General features: G+C 40.8%; 1 protein-coding gene across 1 annotated transcript in view; it reads left to right on the top strand.

Moving 5' to 3' along the window:
* The window catches only part of LOC104479783 (cytosolic phospholipase A2 beta), a 28988-nt gene extending 5611 nt beyond the window's left edge, over window positions 1–23377 (top strand). Inside the window, exons 2-21 of the mRNA XM_086748240.1 lie at window positions 246–318; window positions 1378–1554; window positions 2177–2313; window positions 2996–3127; window positions 4332–4390; window positions 6120–6162; window positions 7388–7451; window positions 7883–8010; window positions 8133–8243; window positions 9288–9325; window positions 10234–10369; window positions 11332–11468; window positions 11731–11953; window positions 12550–12667; window positions 13529–13666; window positions 14871–14975; window positions 15612–15797; window positions 18882–19048; window positions 19591–19777; window positions 23133–23377. Coding sequence (XP_086604366.1) covers window positions 246–318; window positions 1378–1554; window positions 2177–2313; window positions 2996–3127; window positions 4332–4390; window positions 6120–6162; window positions 7388–7451; window positions 7883–8010; window positions 8133–8243; window positions 9288–9325; window positions 10234–10369; window positions 11332–11468; window positions 11731–11953; window positions 12550–12667; window positions 13529–13666; window positions 14871–14975; window positions 15612–15797; window positions 18882–19048; window positions 19591–19777; window positions 23133–23377 — 2604 coding nt within the window. The remainder of the gene's footprint in view (window positions 1–245; window positions 319–1377; window positions 1555–2176; window positions 2314–2995; window positions 3128–4331; window positions 4391–6119; window positions 6163–7387; window positions 7452–7882; window positions 8011–8132; window positions 8244–9287; window positions 9326–10233; window positions 10370–11331; window positions 11469–11730; window positions 11954–12549; window positions 12668–13528; window positions 13667–14870; window positions 14976–15611; window positions 15798–18881; window positions 19049–19590; window positions 19778–23132) is intronic.

Here is a 23377-nt window from a genome sequence, read left to right as displayed (position 1 = left end):
AAGCTTTCCATACCATTGTCTGAGTCCATGTTTTCTTCCTCTTTCTTCACTTACTCAAGCTACTTAGCAAATAGCCCAGCTTGCAATTGTGCTATCATCATAGCATGGTGTACTTTCGCTGGAGGGTGGTCCCCTCACTTCAAACAGACAGACATCAAGGACAGACAGTCTGCTGTACTATTCAAAATATATATGAATTTTGTATTCTGAGCTGATAAAACTAATGGCATTTGTTTTCTCTGCAGATGAAGTTTTGCCCCGTCCACATGCTTTCTGTAAGAATCATACAAGCCAAGAACATCAAGTCAAGAGACCTGTGTGAGTTGTGGTTTGATTGTGGTTTTAGTCACCTCCAGAGTTTACACAGTGAACAATGTTCCTAAGTTCTGAAGGTATACAAGCAACAAAGAACAGAGCAATAGAAATACTAATGCCAGGGCTATAATTAGATCAAATGCCTGAGGTATCATTAGATTGAAGGATATATCTAGTGGCATTTCAGGGAACTGGTAAAAACGAAGACTCACAAATGAATTTTCTGGACCAATAAGGGAAGGTAGACCTCGTGAGAGCACTGCAATCTGTAAATCTGCTTGGAGTTGTTTGTTTTTGATGGTCATAATAGGTATAAGTCATATAATGGACTGGAATTTTGCCACACAGGCCATGTGTTTAGGAACCTTTTATTAAAATGTGTCAAATATACATGATAATCAAAGGTAAATTAGAGAATTTCAAAACTACAGTTCCATTCAGGGTATTTGCTGTCCTCAGATGACCAGTCATGTTAAATTATATTGCTAGTTTCTGGTTAAGGAGGGGCTCCGCAGATCCAGCCCTAAGCACATGCTGAACGTGCAGGCAAAACAGACTTTTCTGCGTGCTTTTTGTATTCAACTTTTAAAAACTTATTATCTCACCCTCACAGCCTCCTATGACTCCTTCTCAAGGTGTACTATGGACCAGCTGTTCAGCTGCCATTTTTGCAGAGGTCTCCCATGGGTTGCAGAGTCAGGACAGAGACCTTGAATTCCCTTTTCTCACACTCTTGAAACCTCCGGTCTGTGTATTCCTCTAGTGAAAAACGACGTGTTCCGCCAAAAAAGCATCACTTTGCAGTGAGTTACTTGAGTTACAGCTGAGACCATTTGCATCTTGCTGTGCAGGGCCGAGCCCAACCTTAGCCAAGCCCAGATGCAAGGGAGACCAGAGGGAGTGAATCCCATGCTGATCGAGTAACTGCTTGCCTTAGGGCTTCCTGTGCTCCTGGAGCAAATGTCACGCAGCAGCACATAGAGGTGGACACTAGAAAAGTGGTAGTGTGACAAGGCCTGTATTTCTGAGTTTCAATGATCTCTTCTATCTACTCTGTTGAAGGGACAGTTCCGCTTTCCTGCCAAAACCTTGTGGGGCAATGTTACTCACTGCTTGATACCAGTCTGAAGTATTTAGGCATCTCGGGCTGCAGTAGAAATCTTCCGTCAAGTCCAGACTCCAGCTCTGAAAGACATCACCTTGGAGATTTCCTTTCACACCGTTGTCAAGCTTCACAAAGTAAATGTGCTTTCCCACCCTGGCTCTTCCCAAAGGACGGCTGTTCAAGGCGTTGCACTAACCATAAGGAGTAGATAAAGGCTGGAAGTGAGATGAAGATTTCCAACTTGCTCACGCCCTCGTGTTCTGGGGCCCACACCGGCCTTTAGCTGCAACAGATCTTCTCTAGTACCTAACCATTCTATACAGCCATCATGTCCCCTCCGCATGTTTTTGTTGCTAGACTGAGCAAGCCAGTCTCCTCTGATCTTCTCTGTAATATGCGTTCTCCTAACATCCTAACAGCCCTTTTTGGAACTAGCTCTGGTTTCAGTTAAACTTTTTTAAACATAGGTGACTGGAATTGTAGGGAATATGCCTGATGAATGGTCAGTGGGGTCTTTTATACCTTTCTCTTCACTTGGGAAACAGCTCTTAGTGTACTTTGTGTGTGCATGTGTACATTTGCAATTTGTAGTTAGCCGGTTATTAGTATACCAAGATGGTTTTCCTTGGTTGCTTCCAACAAATGGTCTCTTTACTTTTTTTTTTTTAAAGTAGTATTAGTACCCAGCACCATGGCCTTGTCCTGCTTTTCATCTATAATATTGGCATTGGATTTTTAATTTTTTTCCTGCTGCAGTGACTGCATCAGACTGCTATGTGCGCTTGTGGCTGCCGTCTGCTTCAAATAGAAAGCTTCAGACCAAAACCATCAAGAATTCTGACAACCCTGTCTGGAATGAAACTTTCTACTTTAGGATCCAGAGAGAAGTTGAGGTAGTAAAAAAAATAATAAATTTCACCATTTTGAATAGCTGGGAGTCCTCAGTTGACACCCTGTTGATCAATGGTGCTAACTAACTTAAAAAAATGCTTGTGTAAGAGAATTTGCAACTGCCAAGTTAGCCCAGAACAGCAGACACGTCTCCCCTCAGCTAGTTATAGACTTTGGTGATATAAATGCCTGCATCTGAGCTAGTCCACCTAGCTGTCACCTGAGAGAAATAAGTGCTGCTGTAGCATGCTTCATCTGGGCTATTTTGAATGGTTAATTTGGAAAGAGTTTTCCCTCTACTGGTTGTAAGGGAAGGGTGGAGGAGTTCCTGTGGAGTAAACAGCAAATTTAATTCTACCCTAAGCTGTGTAATTAAGAGAACTTTGGGGATGAAGAAATAGAGTGTTTGGGTAGGTTAGCAGTGTGGTGCAGAGCACTGACATCTTTTCTGTCCCAGGATAGTGGGAGCTCTCTGTTGTAAGTAGTTGTCTTCTGTTCCATGATAAGTTTCCCAAGGTTGGGTTTAATGATGCTGTTCCACATTAGCAAACTCCTGAATGAAAGCGTAAGTGTCTGTGTTCTTACCACTGTGCTAATCAATCAGCTGCAAAATCTATAACCGTTTTTTGTTTCTGTGTAATAGCAACTTAATAAAAGTTCTTATTTATTTTCTTCTACTACCAGAACATTTTAGAATTGGCAGTATGTGATGAAGATCCACTAACCAAAGATGACATACAGTTCACAGTTTGTTTTAATGTTGCTCGAATCAGACCTGGAGAGACACTCCGGGAGACATTTGCTTTGAAATCCGAGGTAAGGACTGAAAATACAGGGAAAGAACAGCAAGACCTCATTGTCCACATTGACTTCCATGTTAAGTGAGATTTGAGTCTCCATAAACAGATGTCCATATATATTGATATCATTATCAATATTTAATCAAAACAGATATCATTGTGCTGGTTATTTGTGACTTCATTACTCTCTTTTCACTGATTCAGAAAATGAAGCTGCTTCTTTCTCATGCCCACCATCTCTGTGGGGGCAAAATCTGTTAATAGCTAGCATCTGTAAATAGTCATTTTTATCTTTTATAATCCAAATAACTAACTTCCTTAGCTTTTGGCTTTATTCCTCTTTTGCCATGCTTAGAGGACATTTCCTCTTAAATGGCAACTTTTATTAAAAACATGAAGACAATCCACTCACCACTTAAATTAAATTATTCTTTCAGGCTTCTCCTACTGGTGTTCGTGCTGAGTTTCCTTCTAGGTGATTCAGGCTTCTCTAGCCCATAGTAAAAGGATGCCTGTTCTGTTAACATCTTTGGTATTCTGTTAAGAAGCCCATGAAAGAGAGTTGTCCAGAGAACAAAGCTGGGGTAGGTCTATGACAACTCCTGGGCTTGTCTGAGCTGTGGCTAAGGTAGTGCTACGTGCTCATTGCAGGAAGCAGACAGTCCATACCCAAAAGAACAACTGCTTCCCTAAATGCTGAAAGCTGTTAACATGGATCTTCCTAGTGACTCTGCAGGCTGGTGCCATGCACTTCGCAGCCAGTGAGTGAGTCACTGGGAAATATAATTATTCAATAACTGTCTCAGTCTAGAGTACTCTTGCCTACTTCATCTCTGCTGGATTGAGTGTGAATATGAGTTATATGGTTTGTACATGGAAATGACACTGGCATTAGTCACATTTGTTGCTGGGCTTCAATGGCTTTCACCTCGTTCATACCATCTTTGCAGAAAGCCGTTGTGTTTCTGTTTCAGTCAAGCTTTCCCTCTCTGATTGTATCTTTGGAAATATGTATAATTCTACATATCCCAAAATGGGAGAATATTAATCTTCTGAAGACTGTGGTTTCTGTTGCTATCTCAGCTTTGGAAAGAGGTAATACACAGCTTTTTTGGTAGCAGAAGTGATACCAGCCATAGAAGTGCTTTTTAGATGTGTCTATACTGCCAAATTCTTCCAGGCTTTGATAATCCATATTTATTTTACCCCTTTCTTTTTAGAAAGAGAGTTGCATTAAGAAATGGGAAAGTTTGGAAGTGGAATTCTGGATGGAAAGAATGTGAGTAAAATTCCAAAGCTGAAAGGTATAGATCTGGTAGGGAGCAACAATATCTCAGAGAAAGAGGAACTTCTTCCAGATCTTCCTCCTAGTAGTAATCTGAAATTACTGTTTCAAACATTTTTTTTACCTTAACTTCCCCATCTAATTCTGCCTTTCAGTGTATTTCATACAAATCTTACCTTCTGCTCAACACATATATCCTGATCATGGAGATGTAGTAACATTGGCACAATGTGATAACTTGTACATAAGATGCATGTTAAACTTAACAGAGATGCTCTTGAAGTTGTTAATAATAATTGAACAATGCCTAGAACACTATGGTGTTTCTAAAAGACCAGAAAACTTGTCTTGTATTATTGTCATGATATAGAGTTATGTAGGCAGTATTAGAAAAATCACTCATTAGATGATAGCTTAGTTAAACTGAAAAAACATGCAATCAACAAATAATAAAATTAAGACCATCCACCTCAAAGTCATAATCAACATAGTCCTGAGGAGAACAAATCCTATAAGACAAATGTTATCTCTTTTTTAAATGGTATCACAAGTTTAGTTGGAAAAAAAAAAACCCAGGCTACACATTCTGGCATATTTGAGCTTAGCATTACCCAAAAAAGGAATAAAGTCCAGTCAAAACCGACTAATTGTGTGATTAGAGAGGGAGCTGTAGATAAGACTTCTTATTTTTAAACATGGAAGAGCTGCAGAAGAAAATCACTGGAGGTCTTGAATAATTCCTCCCACAGTGGAAGTCAAGAAAATCTATTTAATTTATCTATGAGAAATACCTTTAGAGATGGTATAAGCATTTCCTGCAAATGTGGAAGCAATCACAGCTAAACACATAAAAAAGGACAGAATAAGATGCAGTGCTTGGAAACTGGACTGAGTAGATTCAGACTAGAAATAAGAGGAACATCTTTTACCATTCAAGTTACATGACATGTGGGGGATTCTCTGTCCTTGAAAGTGAAACCTAGTTATTTAGATTTAAATACATTCTACAGCTGAAATAGAAGTTTTGAGGCTGGAAGTGGTGCTTGGTAAAATACCCTGGACTTTGCAGAAAGTCAAAGATTACATATTACTTAACTTTAATGGTCCTTTAAGATAAATGAGAGCACTTATGAATGTGTGTAACATAGTGATGTTGGAGTATTTGCCTTAATAGGAGATGCTGCTGGTAGACTGTATGTTACTCATGGTATTAAATAGCTACATCCGTTCAGTGACAGATCTAGATCTCACAAGGTAAAATGTCTGGGACAAAGACTTTCTATTACTTACCTCTGTGTTTTCCAGTCATACATATGGCACAGTGGGAATTAATCCTTATTTGCCGTTCATTTGTGATCAGTTGTAAATTATAATCTGGAACAGTCAGAAATGTCTTTCTTAATAAGTATTTGTAGAATATATTAATAGTAGTCTTTGCTTTCCACGTAGACCAATATGTCTTTGTTCTGCTGTATCTTAGCATATAGTTATAAGCACTGGCATTTTTATGGACTCTCCTGCCTTACTTTTTGTTTGGCTACTGTGTTTTGGTTCATATGCTTAGCAGGTGATAATGTATTATGCCTTTTAGAAAACAAATTGTGATACTAACATAACTATATTCAATTTTAAGCAGGAAAGATAATAAAACTACTGTTTTTTTTTAAAATACCAGAATCTCACATAGCTTTTCTTTGTTTGTTTTTTGATTCTGTCTTTTCAGTCCTGGCCCTCCAGAGCATCTCATTACCAATGATGTCCTAGTGGTAAGGTTCACATAGGAATTTAGCTTGCAGTGACTTTTCCTCATTTTGATTCTCTCCTCTTCCCCCCATCCACTTGACATTTTATAGAGAGAACAGAAGCTACCATGTTAGATAAGAGCATGATGTGCATTATAAAGTGAAAGATGTAGGGCGATTCCTATTTGTTATGGCTTAACAGTTGTCTTCTCCATGCAAAAATAGAAGCTATGTTTCTTGATGTTCTCAGGCATTACAGATATCAATATTTTGCCCAGCCATGGTTTGTTAAATGTTGCAGAAGCCCACATTTGTTGGTGTTCCAGGTGAAAACTGCTTGTGTTTCATGTAATACAATATGGCACTTGGCAGGAAAAATAAAGGTTATAAAAGGGATGTGACTGTAGAAGGCAATAGTAAGTATTCATTGTGCTTATGGCTGGAAGATTATCTAATATAACAGCTTTTTGGGAAATGAGGGTATTTTTTTAGAAAGAGTTATTTTAGTCATTGAAACGTAAGAGTCCTCTTTTGGTATTAGTCAGCATGTGGTACATTAGCTATCTCCTTGGGCTGGCCCAGCAGCTAAGGAGTACAAAGTACTTCATGCCAACCACTCCAAGCCTGTGCATGATTTCCAGATGCTAGCCTTTAATACCCCTGAGGCAAAGTAACACGTATTCTGTTCTTTCCTCCTCATTTTCTGTGTGAGGCATAAGAGCTGTAATGATTGGCATGCGTTGTTACTGAAATGGCTTGGAAAGCTGTCCTGGCATGAGTTATTAAAGGTGACCTGGAGTGACTCAGGTGGAGGGTAGGGTGGAATAAATCCATGATCTCCCTACATCAGGACCAGCAAGAAGATGCCTTGTAGACTAATCACTGCCACAGTACACAGAAGCTCATTGTCAGATGTTTTCCCCCACCCTTCCGAAATAATTATCAGATATATGTGTAGCTGTTTGGGCAACAGTGCGTTGTACAGAGTTTCCTGGTTTTGGGATAACTTGAATGGGTATAACAACCCCTGGCAATGCCCCACTGTATGGAGAAGCTAGTTCTGAAGCAGCGTAACTGGACTACTGTCCTGAACTCTGAATTTATTCTTGTGCAGCTGGATTGCTTCCAGCACTGAGACCAGTTGAAGTAGCTCTGTATTATAGCTAGTGGTTATCTGCATGATGTTTCATTATTTGCCGCAGATGTGGCATTTGCTATCTTCATACTTTTCCACTCCTGTCTTTTACAGTCCCGCGAGGTTTGCTGCTTAGAAGTGCAAGTGGACATTAATGAAAGCAGGAAATATTTGAAAGGTATGCCAATTTCTCTGTGAAGCGAGGACATGACCAAATCAACCCTATCATAGTAATTTTGACTCAAATAAAGGCACTTTAGGATACAGAGACAACTAAGAATGTTCTAAAGACAATAAAGAGTGATGCAGTGAAAGTCCCTGAACTGCCTCCAGTTTTAATGCTGATCTCTGTGTCTTTTCCTTGAAGCTCTCAAGTTTGGACACAGTAAACTTTGCTGGTGGAAATATGAGAGAGTGCTGACTCTGGGAGCACTCCAAGCTATAGGGCAAAGGTAGAAGTACCAGTTCCTGTGCTGTAGGAAACTTGCCAGTGTGGCAGCTTACAGAGGAATTACCACAGAGAATGACTCCAGCAGAAAGTTTGCCAACTTTGTTAGCTGTTTTGCCTGAACAGCAGTATAATTCTCTAAACAAATCTGTTTTCACTAGAGGGTAAAAATCTTGTGCTTACGGTGCCTGCATCTCATGAGGGAACACAGAAAACTACAGAGGACACAGATACTTTCTACTTCCATTGCGTGAAGGCTTGGGAACCAGTTCTGAAAGTCAGGCTGCAGGTAATAGGCACTATGCAATACCAGTGTTCATACTGCTTGCTTATTTCCAGTGTCACCAAAACAGTAAAAAACTGGATTGTTTCTATTCTGTGAATAAAAGCCATGTTTTTTGTTCTCTGTAGAAAGTTTCTGATAAGGAAGATGACAACAGTAATTTAAGTGACACCTTAACAGTACCACTGAAATTTCTCCCTGTTGGACATAAAGTGAAAGTAACCCTCCCTGTAAGACATGTAAGTCCTTCACCATTTATGTGATCTTTTGGAGAGGAGAGTAACCCTCAGTATTTAACACCACAAACCTAGTTAATACGTCTGAGTGAGAATTTTGTGCAAATATAAATTTTCTGTGAAAAAGGTTCGTTTTCTCAGAAAAATATCAATTTTCTGTCAGTAAAATCAATAATTGGGAATTCATCTTGACCAGTTTTAGATGCATTTAAGAGCAACCTCTGCTGTCCTTACACAGTTGAAGGAGAATATTCAATACCCCTAGCAAGGCTTTGGGATTCTCAGCAGCTCTTTATCAAGCCTGGGTGGCTAGCTCAGTCTACATACCTAAATTATAGATGGCTAAAGTTAGATGAGTTGAATCTTACCCTCAGAGAACAATTCTGTCACATTCTTCTATGTATACAGTCAGGATGGTAACTGGTGGAGAGATACAACTCTTAAGTTACTTTAAAAGCAGTAGTAATGCTGCTGTGTGGCCAGATGAATCTGTTAACAATAGCCAGACATCCTATCCCAGACCTTGCAGCAAATGAAAGGCAAAAATAGGAGGAGAAGAATTTCTCAGCAGCCTTTCCTGTAGAGAGAAGAGTAAATGTCTGTTTCACCGCTAGTGATTTGCCACCTGTCTGTTTGGACTCTCTTTTACCTTCAGTAGATTTTTGGAAGGATGTGACTTGTATTTCGTCTTCTATCACTGTCTTTGTCTGATAGTGTCTGTGTTCTTCATCCTTAAGAATAGGAGGGTGGCAATGCGATACTGCTGCTGGGCTAGGATGGTTCATGGAGGTATATTCACAGTAAGGAATAAATCCTGTTTCGCAGCCCCATTCATCTGGCCACTTGAACTCCTTCTCCCTCTTTCGCTTCTCTGTAGAATTTGTTTGATGTTTAGTTGCTTTCCTTCTCTCTCCTGCTACTGTTTTCTGTAAAACCCTATGAGGAGTGGTAGTGGTGGGGCATTCCAGGAGGCACTGAAAATCTGGATTTCAGAACTTCTCTGTTTCCCAGTCATTCACATTCCTGCTGTCATTTCTTTGTTTGTAGAATGTGCCACTGCAGTTGTACCTCCAACTAAATGATTGGTAAGAGGACTGTTTTTTTTTTTTCTCTAAAGGTTTAATTGCTCTTTGAACTGTGAATTCTAGAACAGAGTATCCTTTTTTTTTTAGATACAAAGAATGCATAAGACTAGGGGCAAAATCTAGCAGTAGTTAAGTCACCATTAAAGAGTCACCACAACAGATCAAAGTTAAACGTCCTTGCAGCAAAAGAGTCACACCAAGATGTAAAAAAAAAAAAAAATAATAATTCAAACAGTGAGGAACTTAGTCACTGAGTGTGCTTTGCATCAAAGAACCAAAGACTGAGATTGGAGGCTTCTTCAAAAGTGACACAGAAGCGGGAAGAAGGCAGAGGGAACAGGAAATGTGAAATAAGCAAAACATCCAGAGTCCATACATTACTCAGGTATTCTTAAGAAAATAGATTTGTGGCTCTGGTGAAATGAATAGAAAGAAGTACAAGCTGTTGAAGATTAAAATCTACACTGTAAAATAACAAGACAGACAACAAATAAACCAAAATTATTTGAGTATATTTTACGTTGTACTTTTTGTGTATAAATCTGTGGTACAAATCCCCATGAAATACCTTGTTAGGTTCAACTCACCCTTTGCTCAGAAATTATACGAAGCAGAAATAGAAAGGATTCAGCTTACAAAGCTACTGAAAGACACAAAGAAGCCTTTCTTTTTTTCATATTTGCTGTCCTTAGCTGGCAGTAGGACTTACACTGAAACATCAGAAAATAAAGAGACCACATAGAAGCAAAGCAGTTGATTTCTTTGAAACTGGAAGCTACTTTTCTGTCTCTAAATGTGAACAGTGAATCATGATTTTTCATCATATTTAGTAGACTGCAGTTGCTGAAAATAGTTCCATATACATTTGAAACACAAATCCTGTGCCTCTGGATTTATTTATATTTCAGCACAGAAAAACTAGATGTGCGCTTAGGGTACGATCTGTGCCCAGAAGAGCAAGAGTTCTTGCAAAAAAGGAAGAGAGTGGTTGCCAGTGCCCTGAAAAGAGTTCTTCATCTGGAAAGAGATCTATATGGACACGAGGTCTGTGAGTTGGAATCCAAGCTGGAGAGTGGGTCTATTGAATTAGTATTGGCAATCTCCACTAAATTTCTAGTAGTTTTTTTCATGTCAATGAAAAACCCATTGATTTGAATGGCAGCAGAACAGAAGTTTTCAGTGGGTCAAATTCCTGAGGACATAATATACCACTCTTCAAAGCCAGAGTCTCCAACAGTGTGGTGCAGCGGGTCAGCACGATACGAGTCATTGGTACATTGTGTTAGACGCAGCCTAGTCAGACGACTCAAACTAAGTAGGAATACAGGAGTATTTGAAATTAATCTCACAGATATTTGTGAAATAATTGTGATGTCCCTTCTTTAGACTTACCTTTCTTCTTCATTTTCAGAACACTTTTCACAAAGTCAAAATTGTTTAGAGTGGAGAAAGACCATTTTATAACAAGCTCCAGCTGAAGTATGTTTTGTTGCCAAGATCCAGGGTGAATTTTTAAGTGAACATTTATTTTCTTGCTCGAATGATATTTGTTGAATGGATGCTGTCCAAAGAATCATTTTGTTTACTTAATATATTTTTTCTGAACTCTGCTCGGGACTTCCTTGATTCCATTCTTAATTATATTTATGGCAATTTTTGTTATTTATAATAAAGTCATATAATAATTATTTATATAACTTTATTATTTTTATTTATAATAAAGTCATCTGTTACTAATCATTGCAATTCCAATTATGAAGAACAAGGGGAGGAAGGAAAGTTAAAATCACTGCATATTCAAACTTATCCAAGCTTTGGGGTTGAAAGAACCCACTGAGTATCTGGAGGTTAATTGAAAGAAAGTACTAGTAAAGACTGGCTGAATGTTGATTTAATTTCATTGTCCTCCAATGAAGTCTGCTGAGGAAATTATAAAAGCTGTAATTAGACTTTTGCAAGTAGGCAAGTGAGTAACTTTTTGAAGATAATGCTTGTGTTTTGAACAGGTCCCAGTAATAGCTGTTATGGCAACAGGCGGAGGCCTCAGGGCAATGTCGGCTATGTTTGGCCACCTCTTAGCTCTTCAGAAGCTAAATCTGTTGGACTGTGTTACCTATCTCACCGGGGCTTCTGGCTCGACATGGTGCGTATAGAAAATGAGTCTTGTATTTGGAATTATTTTGACAATACATTTCTACACAGTGAGAGACATGCATCTCTTTCAAAATCTTACATTATTAATGAGTTAACATAATTCCCTGGTAAAGCTATTACTGTTGGCTCTTGATCATAGCTTCAGTTTAGGTGTGCTGATTCTCTTCTTTGATGAAAGTGGTTGGGTAAATATATTAATTTTCCAAAGCCATCCAAATAAATGATGATTTTCTCATATTTCTGTTCTTTAGGACCCTAGCAGACCTGTACGAACATGCTGACTGGTCACAGAAGACTCTGGAGGGGCCACTTAAGGCAGTAAAAAAGCAAGTGACAAAATGCAAGCTGAACCTTATGTCTATAGATCATCTAAAGTATTATCACAAGGAGCTCGCTGAAAGGGCAAAAGCAGGACATGTGTCATCTTTTACAGCTCTGTGGTCACTTGTTCAGGAAATGTTCTTACATGAACGGGTATGTACATGGTCCTGCCACACATTTGGGAAACATCCGTTTATTTTCTTTAGAGCTTTACTCTTTGAGGGCACGACGTAGTGTGTGGAACAAATCCAAAGTGACTCAGGCATCCCAGTGTGATTTGTAAACAAAGGATCTTGTAGCCATGATTTTCCGGGGTAGCTAATGGTTTGAATGTGCCTCTGTACTAGGGCACCCAACAGCTAGCAACTTCAGTAGGCAAACTTTCAGAAAGAACTGAGCAATCCCCCCTGAAAAGTCAGATCTTTTAAAGTCTTTTTCTAGTTGCACACTTAAGAGCTAGAGTAATCTGTCCTCATGGGACCATTAGTCTCAGCCTTAGTAAAGATCTGTGGGATGCAGGCAATCAAGGCACTTGGATATTAATGAAGAAGTTACTAGGTATCGAAAAGGCAACCAGGAAGGAAACTGCAGGAACATGAAGGAAGAGGTGTCTCATAAAAATGTGATTCTCAGATTCCTCTGGGATGTAAAGTGTGTGATATCTATCCGTACTCAGGTAGATTGTGCCAGTGTTTTTTGCCTAATGCTCTTCCAGAGGTTTACTCTGATTTTTTAATCTCTTTGATTAGCCAAGGAAGTACAAACTCACGGATCAGCGCAAGGCATTGGAGCATGGACAAAACCCATTGCCTTTCTATGCAGTCCTCAATGTGAAAGAGGAAAAGTTCAGTACTTTCAAATTTAGAGGTAAGTATTCCTAGAGTTTCTTCTAACTCTGAGTAGGAAGTAAAGAGAATTTGGAGGGAAGGCGCCTGCGTGTGTGAAGAATAAAAGGGGAATACATCTGTTGCGTGCCCTGACTCAGTATTCATCTTTCAATATTTTTTTTTGTCTTTTTTTTTGCAAACTGCTGGGTGTTGATTGGAAAGAGCAGATCTGATGGATAACATCCTTAGGCACAAACAGGGCATTTCTGAAGTTTTGGGCTGAAATTCTGGTTTTGCCACAGACATTGTGAGCGAGTGTGGGTGAATGATGTGATCTTTTTCTGCCGCAGTTCCACATCTATAAAATGGCTTTCATGGTTCCTTAGTTTGTAGAGGTGCTGTGAAATGTAATTGTCGCTTCCCTAAATACTACACTAATAAGGGCATGAAAATGGAGTGGAGTATGATTGCTATGACGGGAGTGATATGACACCCTTTAAATGGACACAGGCTACATTCAACAAAAGGTATTAAAATGAGCAGATACTGGAAAGAAAAAACAGCTAGTACGTAGATTTGGTTAGGTTTATAGCTGCTGCTCTACTGCAATATCTGTACAGCACAGCTTGAGTCAGGAAACTGCACGGCCATGCCCACACTGTAGTACTTTCTGATTTGGAGCTGATACATCTTCAGGCTGCTTTGTTATATCATATAGACTGACAGGTTTGGGGTTTGTATGGAGCTAGACAGTGAAGTTCGCAATGCAGAGCTACTGATAGTACAGAGCTGCTGAGACAAGCAAGATCCATGGAGCATGTGGATAGCTTTATCCACAGGGGAAGGTTTTGTTCTCTTATTTTCATTATAGTAAACATGCCATGTGTCAATTCTTTTGTAGAGTGGGCAGAGTTCTCTCCTTATGAGGTGACCATACCAAAATACGGAGCCTCCATTCGTTCAGAATATTTTGACAGTGAGTTCTTCATGGGAAGGCGAGTGAAGAAGCTGCCAGAATCTCGGATCTGCTATCTGGAAGGTGACCTAGCAGTGCAATATAGTTAGTCACAACATGGTAGAAAGCATGGTACTAGCTAGCCACTGATCTGTGTACAACAGTCCTTACCAGCAGGTCTGCTCTAGGTCTTGATTTAATGGGCTTTTTACCCCTTTTGTACACTTCTGCTTTTTTTTAAAGCTTCTTTCCTCCTGTCCTCCATTTTAACCTGAGCAGATTTGGGAAAGTTGCACTGTAGTTCCTTTTCCCATTTTCTGAACCAAACAAGAAGGTGGAGAAGGCAAGTTGAGGAAATAATAAGCCTTTCTTCCCTAACCAGTCATCAACTCTTCAGCTTCATCAACTATATTTCTAGACAACGCTTTGCTGGGGTGGAATTAGAAGGAGCTGAAAATAAGATATTACTCATCTAGAACAACCCACAAAAGTGAGAACCATCTGAGCTTTGTGGGTTGAGAATGGTGTCGCTGATCTTCCCTGCCCATAAGAATGAAGGAAGCACTTTTAACCTCCAACAACTGCTTTGACTGACTGTTTTGCTTCTAAAGGCAAAGAAAAAGGGAAAAGCAGCTAGTCAGAGGAATGCATCTGCCCCAGGCAGATTTTAAACCCTTCTCACAGTTTTAACTTTTGATACCAAAACCAAGGGTCCGGTGAAGACAAAAATTGTATTTCTCTCCCTGTGAAGTCTGCTAGAGATTGAATTTGTTCCTCGTGTGAGTACCTGGCACAGGGCTTAATGACGAAGGATAGTTCTTTCTTACCCAAAAGCAGACTCACATATGGAGCCAATACTATTTTGATCCTGGACCAGTTGAACTCCCCAGAAGCAAAACATGCTTGAAAGGAAAAAATGAGTCTTAGATAAATGCAAAGAATAAATCAGTTTAAAGAAGGGCTTTATGCTTACATGGCTTCACCATGCTTTCAAAGCCTGCTTTCTTTCACAAGTACACAGTAAACACTCTAAAACATCATTTAGGTGACGATACCTCTTATTTTGTTACTCTGTACTGTACAGTGAACGGTCTGTGTGTAGTTGCCTCTTGAGAAAGAGCACTGAAGTGCCAACACTATTATGTTTGAACTCTGTGAGACCTACTGCTTAAGCTGTGTCATGGCAGGGTCAGTTCACGGGGGTCAATAATATGTAGCATGGATACTTGTACTCATCAGTGGTTAATGAGGTGATGGAGCATTTTCTCCCATGTGGTTTGACTTACAGGTCTTTGGACAAATATCTTTACTAGGAATTTGCTGGATGGATTGTACTGGTCTTCAAATTCAAATGAATTCTGGGAACGATGGGCCAAAGATATGGTAGATATAGGTAAGAGCTTCAAAATCAGTATTTGTTTTTGACTAGACAGTGCTTTCTATTCAGGAGAGGATTAAGAAAGATACACTATTGCTACTGTTTGAATAATCTCTCACATGTTCTCCCTAAATTGTCGCTCCCTAAATTCTCTCCCTCTTGCTTTGCTGTGGATCTTCCAGCATGATTTTCACCTGTATCAGAATGATCACTATGTGATGTTTTGTTTTGTTTTATTTTATTTTATTTTATTTTATTTTATTTTATTTTATTTTATTTTATTTTATTTTATTTTTAACCCAGAGGCACACTTCATGCTAGTTACAGTTGTTTTTCATTTAGAATTTGCTCAGTCTGTTAAATGACTCTGCCCATGACTGGAAATGAGAAGGGTGGCTTTTACTTGTAGGCAAAAGTACAAAGCTAGTTTGTCATTTGAAAGAGTAAGAGACAAAAACTGTGCTTGCTTTAAACAAAACCAAATATCTCTTTGTTTAAATGGGACTGGTCATGTGCGTATGTTTTCAAGCAGACTGCAAGAAACAGGAAGGGGAGGCACCCACAGAAAGATAGCAAGGGCAGCTAGCTGGTAAGGGTGCCTAGCAGAACAGATTGCTGATGTTTTTTCTCACAATTCCTTCCCTGTTTCAGAAAAACATTCCCCTGAGGATGATATCACTGCCATTGAGCCGCCATCTTGTTTGTCAGGGAAATTGTATGAAATGTTTCAGGACATTATGACCAAGCGGCCGCTACTGGGAAAGTCTCATAACTTCCTGAGAGGATTAGAATTTCATAAGGATTATATCCATCAGAGAAAATTTATTGAATGGAAAGGTAACTGCAACAAAGAGTTAACTGCAGTGTGCAGGTAACATCTCAGATTTTCTTTTTTTTTAGACTTTGGAAATCTCATATTTAGAGATGTTTTCTCAGGGTTTAGAAATTTGCTGAGATGGAACTATGTTCATGGTGTCTCTTTCTTTAGGGTACAGGTTAAAATGAACTAGTCCATGGGCCACTCTTTCACCTCTTGAAGATATCTGTAATTTGTGTCAAAGCATGCTCTTCTACAGGAAGTTTGTCACTCTGCATAGGTACAATAGTCAAAAGATTCAGAAAGGTTAGAATCTTTAGAGGTCAAGAAACAAAGGTAACACTGGAAGCATAAAATGGCAGGTTATGATGCGGATCAGATGAAGGAAAGGACTGGCTGCACGCATGTGGTTGCCCATTTGTGTGGTATTTCTGCCTGATGGTTTATCCATCCAGACACCTTTCTTTAACCCTTCAGAATCAGAAATACCAAGATCCAACAACGGAAAGTTAAAGCCACTTAGGTTTAGACTATATACATATTAAACAGAATCTGTAGACTTGGTATATATATATAGAACAGAGATTTTTCTGTGGCCTGTGCTCTGCAGGCAGCGAAAGTAAACAGTCAGAATAGTTTTATCTCAAAATCTGTGAAAGAATCTGTGAAATGATAGCAAGGTGATGGAGCTGAGCTTTTGTTCATCACAAACCTTCCTGTAATCCTAGTGTCCTCATTTATTCCATGAGCAGGTAGCAGTGTGGGAGGACCCGACGTTATTAAGGTTAATCTAACTTCAGCAAGAAAACACCTGTTCTCTGCCTCCTCTGAGTCCTTCTCTTGGGCAACTCGGGTTTTATCACCCCTCTTTCATTTAAGTTACAACACTTTCTGTCCCACGCTGCCATTGCTACATGGTTTGCTGACAATGGCAAGAGATGGTGGAGGTTTTTTTTCTGATTAAGGCAGAGCCCACAGTGTGCTAAGTGGTTTCAAAATGTTCAGTAAGCAAAAAGTCTGTGTCCTAAAAGAATCTGGTCTAAGAAAACAAGTGAGAGAAGGAGAAAACAACTAGCATAAGAAGCACCAACTAGCATGGGTGAGAGAAGGAGCAAGCAAGTAGCTTAAGAGGGTGGATGAAGGATAAAATTATCAGTCAGTAAATGTTAAAAAAAATAATTTTCCTTACATTTGCTGACTAGCAATTTTGTAAAGGCAAATGGGTAGAAGCAGATTTCAAGGAGGATTTGGAGGAAGAGAGCATAGGGACACTAAAGATTACCTCAGAGTAGATATTTATGACACAAATAAAGTAAAATAAGTGAAAAGCATGAAGTCTGGAGTGGGAAAAGGGAAACAAAAAGTCTGGAGAGGGAAGAATTAGCAGATTTTATATCCTCTTTTGGCTTCCTGCATGAGACCAAGCTAAAACCAGGTATGCATCCATCTCTAGGTGCAAGAGGAAATGTCAGCTCTGTGAGGGGTAGGTGAAGTCAGCTCTTCCTCATGGTAGGTGAAGTCTCCAGAATATAGCTGTTTTAAAGGCTTCCCTGCAGCTCAGGTTATCTGACCCATTAAAACAAGACTTTAAATGCCATGTGAAAAGCCTGATTTTCATGGTGAGAAATTTGAGAGCTCAGAGCCTGGAATTAGTTTAATGCATTTACAGTAGGGTTTGTGCTTTCAAGGGAATTCCTGAGGCAGGACTTCTTTAAAGTCCCTTTTTGTGTGTGGGATAGAAGAATAGACTCTCCCGAGGAAATGCCTACTTCTAATTCACATATCTAGCCATGAATAAATGCTGCACAGTTCCATCTCTGTGATAAGAAAATGGGGGTAACAGAATTTCAACTAAAAATATTCACCAGGCCAAATAAAACTAAAAAGTATGCTCTGTTTCTTTTGTGAGGGATTGCAAGCGAATGTCTCATTACAGCAGAATCTGTGAATTCCCAGCAGCCGTGAATGCTAAAATAAGCAAATAATTTTGTAAAGTGAGGGAATGGAAAAAATATGAGTTATTACTTCAAGCTGCTGTCAAACATTCCAGGCTATGGAACAAGCTAGAGTTATTCTGCGTGGTTTAAGTCAACACTATAGAATGAGGCCAGGGAGACTCAGGGAGATTGAAAGAAGTGAAATGCTGGAACTTACCTGCAGTATTTCAGTGATCAACAGTTTCTTAAAGTACCTAAGCACAAAATGATTTAAGGCTCAAGGGCTCTACTCTGGGCTTTGCTACCTCATTTTGTGAACTTGAGGAACACTCTGAAACCACTATTTTGATATTTAAAACCATGACAAAATGTTTCTTATTCCATTGGACTAGAAATGGTACCAGGGGAACAATAGTGGACTTACTGTCTACAGGGCAGGCTGGTGGGGTTGCTAGCAGAGAAGTAAGAGTCTAGCTATCAGAAATTGGCTTTAGATCTCAGCTTGCCAGTTGGTATAATCCCCTTTTGGCTCCCTTTGGTGTTAATGTGAGGTTTAGCTTATTCAAGCAAGATTTTAAGCTGTTGGTAGGGGATGCTGTGTGCATGATGTGGTATTTTTGTGCAGCATGGCTAAGGTAATTTATATGAGAGATCACTGAAAGCAGGGTGAAGTCAGATCTTTCACCCTGGGAGAGGAGTCTAATCCTGAGAATGCAAAAGCAAAAAACAAGCAACGCAGAAGTGCAGTGATGTACTGCATTTGTTAGATTTGTTGCTATATTGTGAAATTGTTTTTGTTGTTTGCATTTTTCCCAGTTCTTAGGGGGAAAAAAATCGGCTAAAGTCTGTATTCTGTGAAAAATCACTCCCCCGAGCATCTGTGAGTCCAGTGCAGTCAGTGTCTCACCTGTTCTCTGCCTGGCTGCCTCACAGCCTGCCTTTGTGAGTGTGCCTGGGGGAGTGTGGTAACAGACCAGATGTGCTCAGACGTGCAGTTTGGAGAGTGTGCTCCTGAGGCCACGTCTGTGGGCTCGCATTGTGGAGGGAGGTGAGCCTGGTCTTGAGGGCAACCAAGGGGCTGCCCGTAACACGTAGCACAGACAGAATTACTGGCTCCTCCTTTCCTACCAATGCAACACTAACAATATCAAAAATATTTTTTTTCAGACACTGTGTTGGACTCTTTCCCTAACAATCTGACACCGCTGCAGAAATATCTTTGCCTGATAGATGTTGGCTATTTCATCAACACCAGTGGTGCAGCACTTTTCAAGCCAGAGAGGAATGTAGATGTCATTATCTCACTTGATTATGGTTTGGGGAATGTGTTCAAGGTGAGAAAATTTACATGCTCTGCTCCTTGCAGCCCTGATAAACCTCTTCTTCTGTTATTAAAACTTTTATGAAAGTGGCTGTCTAAGCCTTGATCATATACTCCGTAGCAAACCAGTCACTGTATCTTGTAGGAGGAAAGAAACTTCCTTCAAGACCAGAACTGTAGAAACTGTTGGGCTCTTTTCTCTGTAGCGGATTGCAGCATACACTTTCTAGGATCCTCAGGGAATTGCAGTAACAATTGGTTACTGGAGACATGACCTTGATCTTTCCTGGTCTATCCTCATGACAAATTCTAAGTGTGGCTTTTGGTCATTCCCTCTAGCTGTAAAAAACATTATAGGGTGATAAGAAGCATCTTCTGACTTGTGGTGAGTGGTGGCAGAAAGTAGGGTTATACTGTGACTACTTCAGACTACACATTCATTGCAGAGTGATTCTAGGGTCTGAATTAAGCTGTCACAGTGTTTCTATGAAACCTCAGTAAACCTGATTATTTTCTTAATGTTAGCATTAAGGCAATGACATTCTGTGTCCACAGCAATTGGAGATGACATACAAATATTGCAAGATACAAAAAATCCCATTCCCCAAAGTGGAGCTAAGTAAAGAAGAACAGAAGAACCCAAAGGAATGTTATGTGTTTTCGGATGCGGAGGACCCCAGAGCGCCCATAGTAATCCATTTCCCCCTGGTGAATGACACCTTTAAGGAATTCAAGGAGCCTGGTAAGTTCAGTCAACAAAACTATACTTTCTAGGTGAGTTTGAGCCACTTGTCTTTCCACAGCATGGATCTTATTTGTCCTTTGTAGCAATAATTTTAAGTGAGGGCACAGCCTTTGTGTGAGTGAGACCATCCTGTCTCCTACCCATCACCATCATACACGTGCATTTGCCTCTTCCATTGGGCTATCAATGAGCATGCCCACATATCTGTCAGGCCAGGTTTAGGTTACTGCATTCAGCTCCAAGTACATGAGTTTCCACCATGGCAGAGGAGAAGGAGGTGTCAGCTCTTTTGCTGTTGACCTAGTTGTGTTAACCTTCTCACCAAAACCAAGATTATGTTCCCCATTTACAGAGTGAAACCGTATCTTCCATCCAGTAAACAATGATGTGACAGAGGTAGCTGAGGCAGGTCCATGTCTCTACTGATTAGCCTCCGCGTACTCCTCAAGAGGCAGGTTAGCACACCACAGCAGACTGACAGATGTTGAGTAAGACACAAGATAGAACGAGGCTTTAAGTCACAACTCACACTGCAAGGCATACTGGAGAAGGCAGCACTTGCAATGGTAAGATTTTGGGGAAAAGGTAGGGCCAGAATTTCTCCTTGATCTAGAAGAGACCGAGAACATCTGCCAGCTCCTTCTTCTCTCACCTTCCCCCTATCAATTTAAGACCTAGCAGTAAGCAAGCGGGCTGAGCACTGGTTGTTTCTCCCATACTCTCATGCCTTTGTGCCAATCTCCATTTAGGTGGAGAGAATTAGCAAGTCTCTCCAGCAATAATAAGAATTATGTTTGTGGCCCAAGAGTCAGAGCAGAAGGAATGGGCACGTGGCTGCTAACAGCTAGGTCAAGTAATTCTGTTAACATATTCAGAAAAATAAATAGTAGGAGGTGGAGGGGATGCAATGTTTTGCTGGCATAAGGGTAAGAAGCATAAAAGTTACCAATTGTCCTACCTTGGCCTAGCCATTATATGGTGTTGGTGCAAGCATTGTGGGAGAAGAAGGTTGCTTCCTTTACCAAAAGACAGTGAATAGAAAGAGCTTCCCAGAAAGCTCTGCTAGTCTGTGGTGTACGTAAGGGAAAGCCTGTATTAGCTCACAGAGAAGAGCCTTGTGCTGTACTTATAAAGAGCTTTACACATGAGTTTGCAGCCCTGTGCACATGATTAACAGACAGCAAGACCCTAAGTTTCCCAGGTAACACAGCTCATATCCTTCCTCCCTTTCTCCAGGGAATTCAACAACAGACGTGGCTTTGCTATGGGGACATAGGCAGTTGGGTTGGTCCCACGTGGAGGCACAGCAGTCCCTTGGCAGTGGGGTCTGCCCTCATGTGTTGTCTTTGAATGCAACCATGAAGGCTGTGTTAGAACAAGAGAGCCTCAGTACAGGCTGTTTTTCCAACACCATGTGGGATATTCTGCAAAAATCAGACAGGTGGTAACTTGTTGGTGCCTCTGCTGTCTGACTTCCTTAACCTGACACCTTCCTCTGTCCTGGAGCTCTTACAGCAACAAACCCTGATGTATCTCACACACCACCTTTTGAGTTATCAGGCCATGGGGGATTTCTGCTCTCCCTCACTACTGCTCAACACAGCAGACAGAGCATTCACTCTCCTTTCAGCTTTACCCGAAATTGTGTTACAGCACTGGGACCACAGCAAAATGGATGTCTCTGAGCGAACATTTGGGGAAGGTTATGAACAACAGCAAAACAAATTAAGTAAAGCTCTTTTCCTGCTATGATGTTCACCAATGCTCAGAGAATATGTGCAGTGAGAGATACAGCAATAGAATCATGGTTAGAGACTCTATGGATGAACAGAGGAGATACCCAGTAGAGGGAAGTAGGCTTGTTAGTTGGGGGCTGGAGATGGTCCAAATGGCAATGCGCGGTGAGATACAGCCCTTGAGCAGTGGCTAGCAGGTAAAACAGGTGTTTTAGAGTCTCTCTGAATGAAAGATGGATGAGATTATGCAGAGCAAAGCAGCTGCTGCAGCTTCTCAGCGCTCCAGGCCCAAATTTGTGAGCTGTGATACTCACCTGTGTGTCTCTGAGCAGCCAGTGATTCATCAGTCAAGCTGACAGCCAGCAACTGATGTGGGTGGCTGGGGGAGGAGGGACCTTGGCAACCTGCTTGCATGGATTTCAAGTTTAATAGTGGAGCTTTTCATTTCTAGATGGCTGAGAGACACCTTGTGGAATGTGGGTACTTATTTTTCTTACTTTTAACTATTTAAATTCTAGAAAAGAGAATCAGCTTGTGAAGTGTCCATAGCACAACTATAGACTGTGCTTTTGCGTGCTTGCGGCAGATGCAGCTGTATCTGGATGTGGATAGCACAGAGAATATGGCTCTCTGAATACTGGGAGGCTCAATGAAGCAAAGCTTGGACATTTTTAATACAGCTACTTCTAGTGACAGCCTGTGCCCAGCACCCTGAGATCACACTGCTGAGAAACCACTAGGTTAGACCAAAAGCTGCTATGTCTCAAGCAACATTCATGTGTAATTTTCGTGCGGTTCTGGTGGACATCATAAGGAATATCTCAGCAGTCTGTTTGTAGCCCTGCTGACAGTCTTCTCACAGTACATTTGTGATTTGGACATATTTGGTTCAGAGTGCAAGGAGACAGGTAAAAAACCAGAAAAAAATGTCACTCTAAACATTTTGTAGAAGCATAAATATGGGGCTGCAGAAGTCCCTGTTGCAGGCAATGAGGGTGTCCTTTTAAGATGTCCTCCCTGACCTAACAGGGAGGATGAATGTTGGAAAATCCAAGAGGCTGGGTTAACCTGAGGCTGAGTTGAAGAATGAGAAGCTGATGTGGGGTGCTCTGTTCCCTCTGCACCTCCGCACTCTGCAACAGGCAGTCCTGCTTGGTTAGCATCACGAGGCCTCCTTGTACGTACTAGGCTGTTCACTTGCTCTGGCTGGCAGATACACTCTCATCACCGCTAATCAAGGTCTGATCATGGATTTTGAAGGATGTTCCAGGTGTGTGGCTTGTCTGAGAGTCAGTTTTATAGGGTTTGGGAAAGGATGTGGACCCTGGGGCATGCTGCCCAGGAATGACTGTCTGCAGGGGCAGAACGAGGGGAAAGGTAATGATTCCTGCCAGCCCTGCTGAGGGATTTCCAGGTCTGAGCTTTAGCAGGAGGGGGATGGAGGAGCGGCTGGGAAAGCTGACCAGGAATGGCTCTTTCAAGCTGTGAGGAGGTGCAATCTTTCCTGGAGGCTGTTTTTAATAGTGAGTTCTGCAAAGTAGATCAGTCCCTTACAACACTGTCTGTTTTGTGCTCCAGATTCACCTCACTGTGGTGGCTTTTGTCTTTCTCTGCAGGGGTAAAGCGTGGTCTCTCAGAGATGGAAGAAGGCAAAGTAAATCTGGACAACAACTGCTCACCCTATTACCTCATTAGGTTAATCTACTCCTCTGAAAATTTTGACAAACTTGTGAACCTGAGCAAGTACAACATCCTCAATAACGAAGATCTGCTCCTCCAGGCAATCCGGAGTGCCGTAGAACGGAGGAGAAGCGGCAGGACTGGGAATCTCCCCAGTCACTCTGGAGCTGGATACCCCTAG

This window comes from Chlamydotis macqueenii, chromosome 5 (assembly GCF_036417535.1).
Source record: "Chlamydotis macqueenii isolate bChlMac1 chromosome 5, bChlMac1.mat, whole genome shotgun sequence".
Classification (NCBI taxonomy): Eukaryota; Metazoa; Chordata; class Aves; order Otidiformes; family Otididae; genus Chlamydotis; species Chlamydotis macqueenii.
The sequence above is the reverse complement of the archived record's forward strand: the minus strand, read 5'-3'. Positions and strand labels throughout refer to the sequence as shown.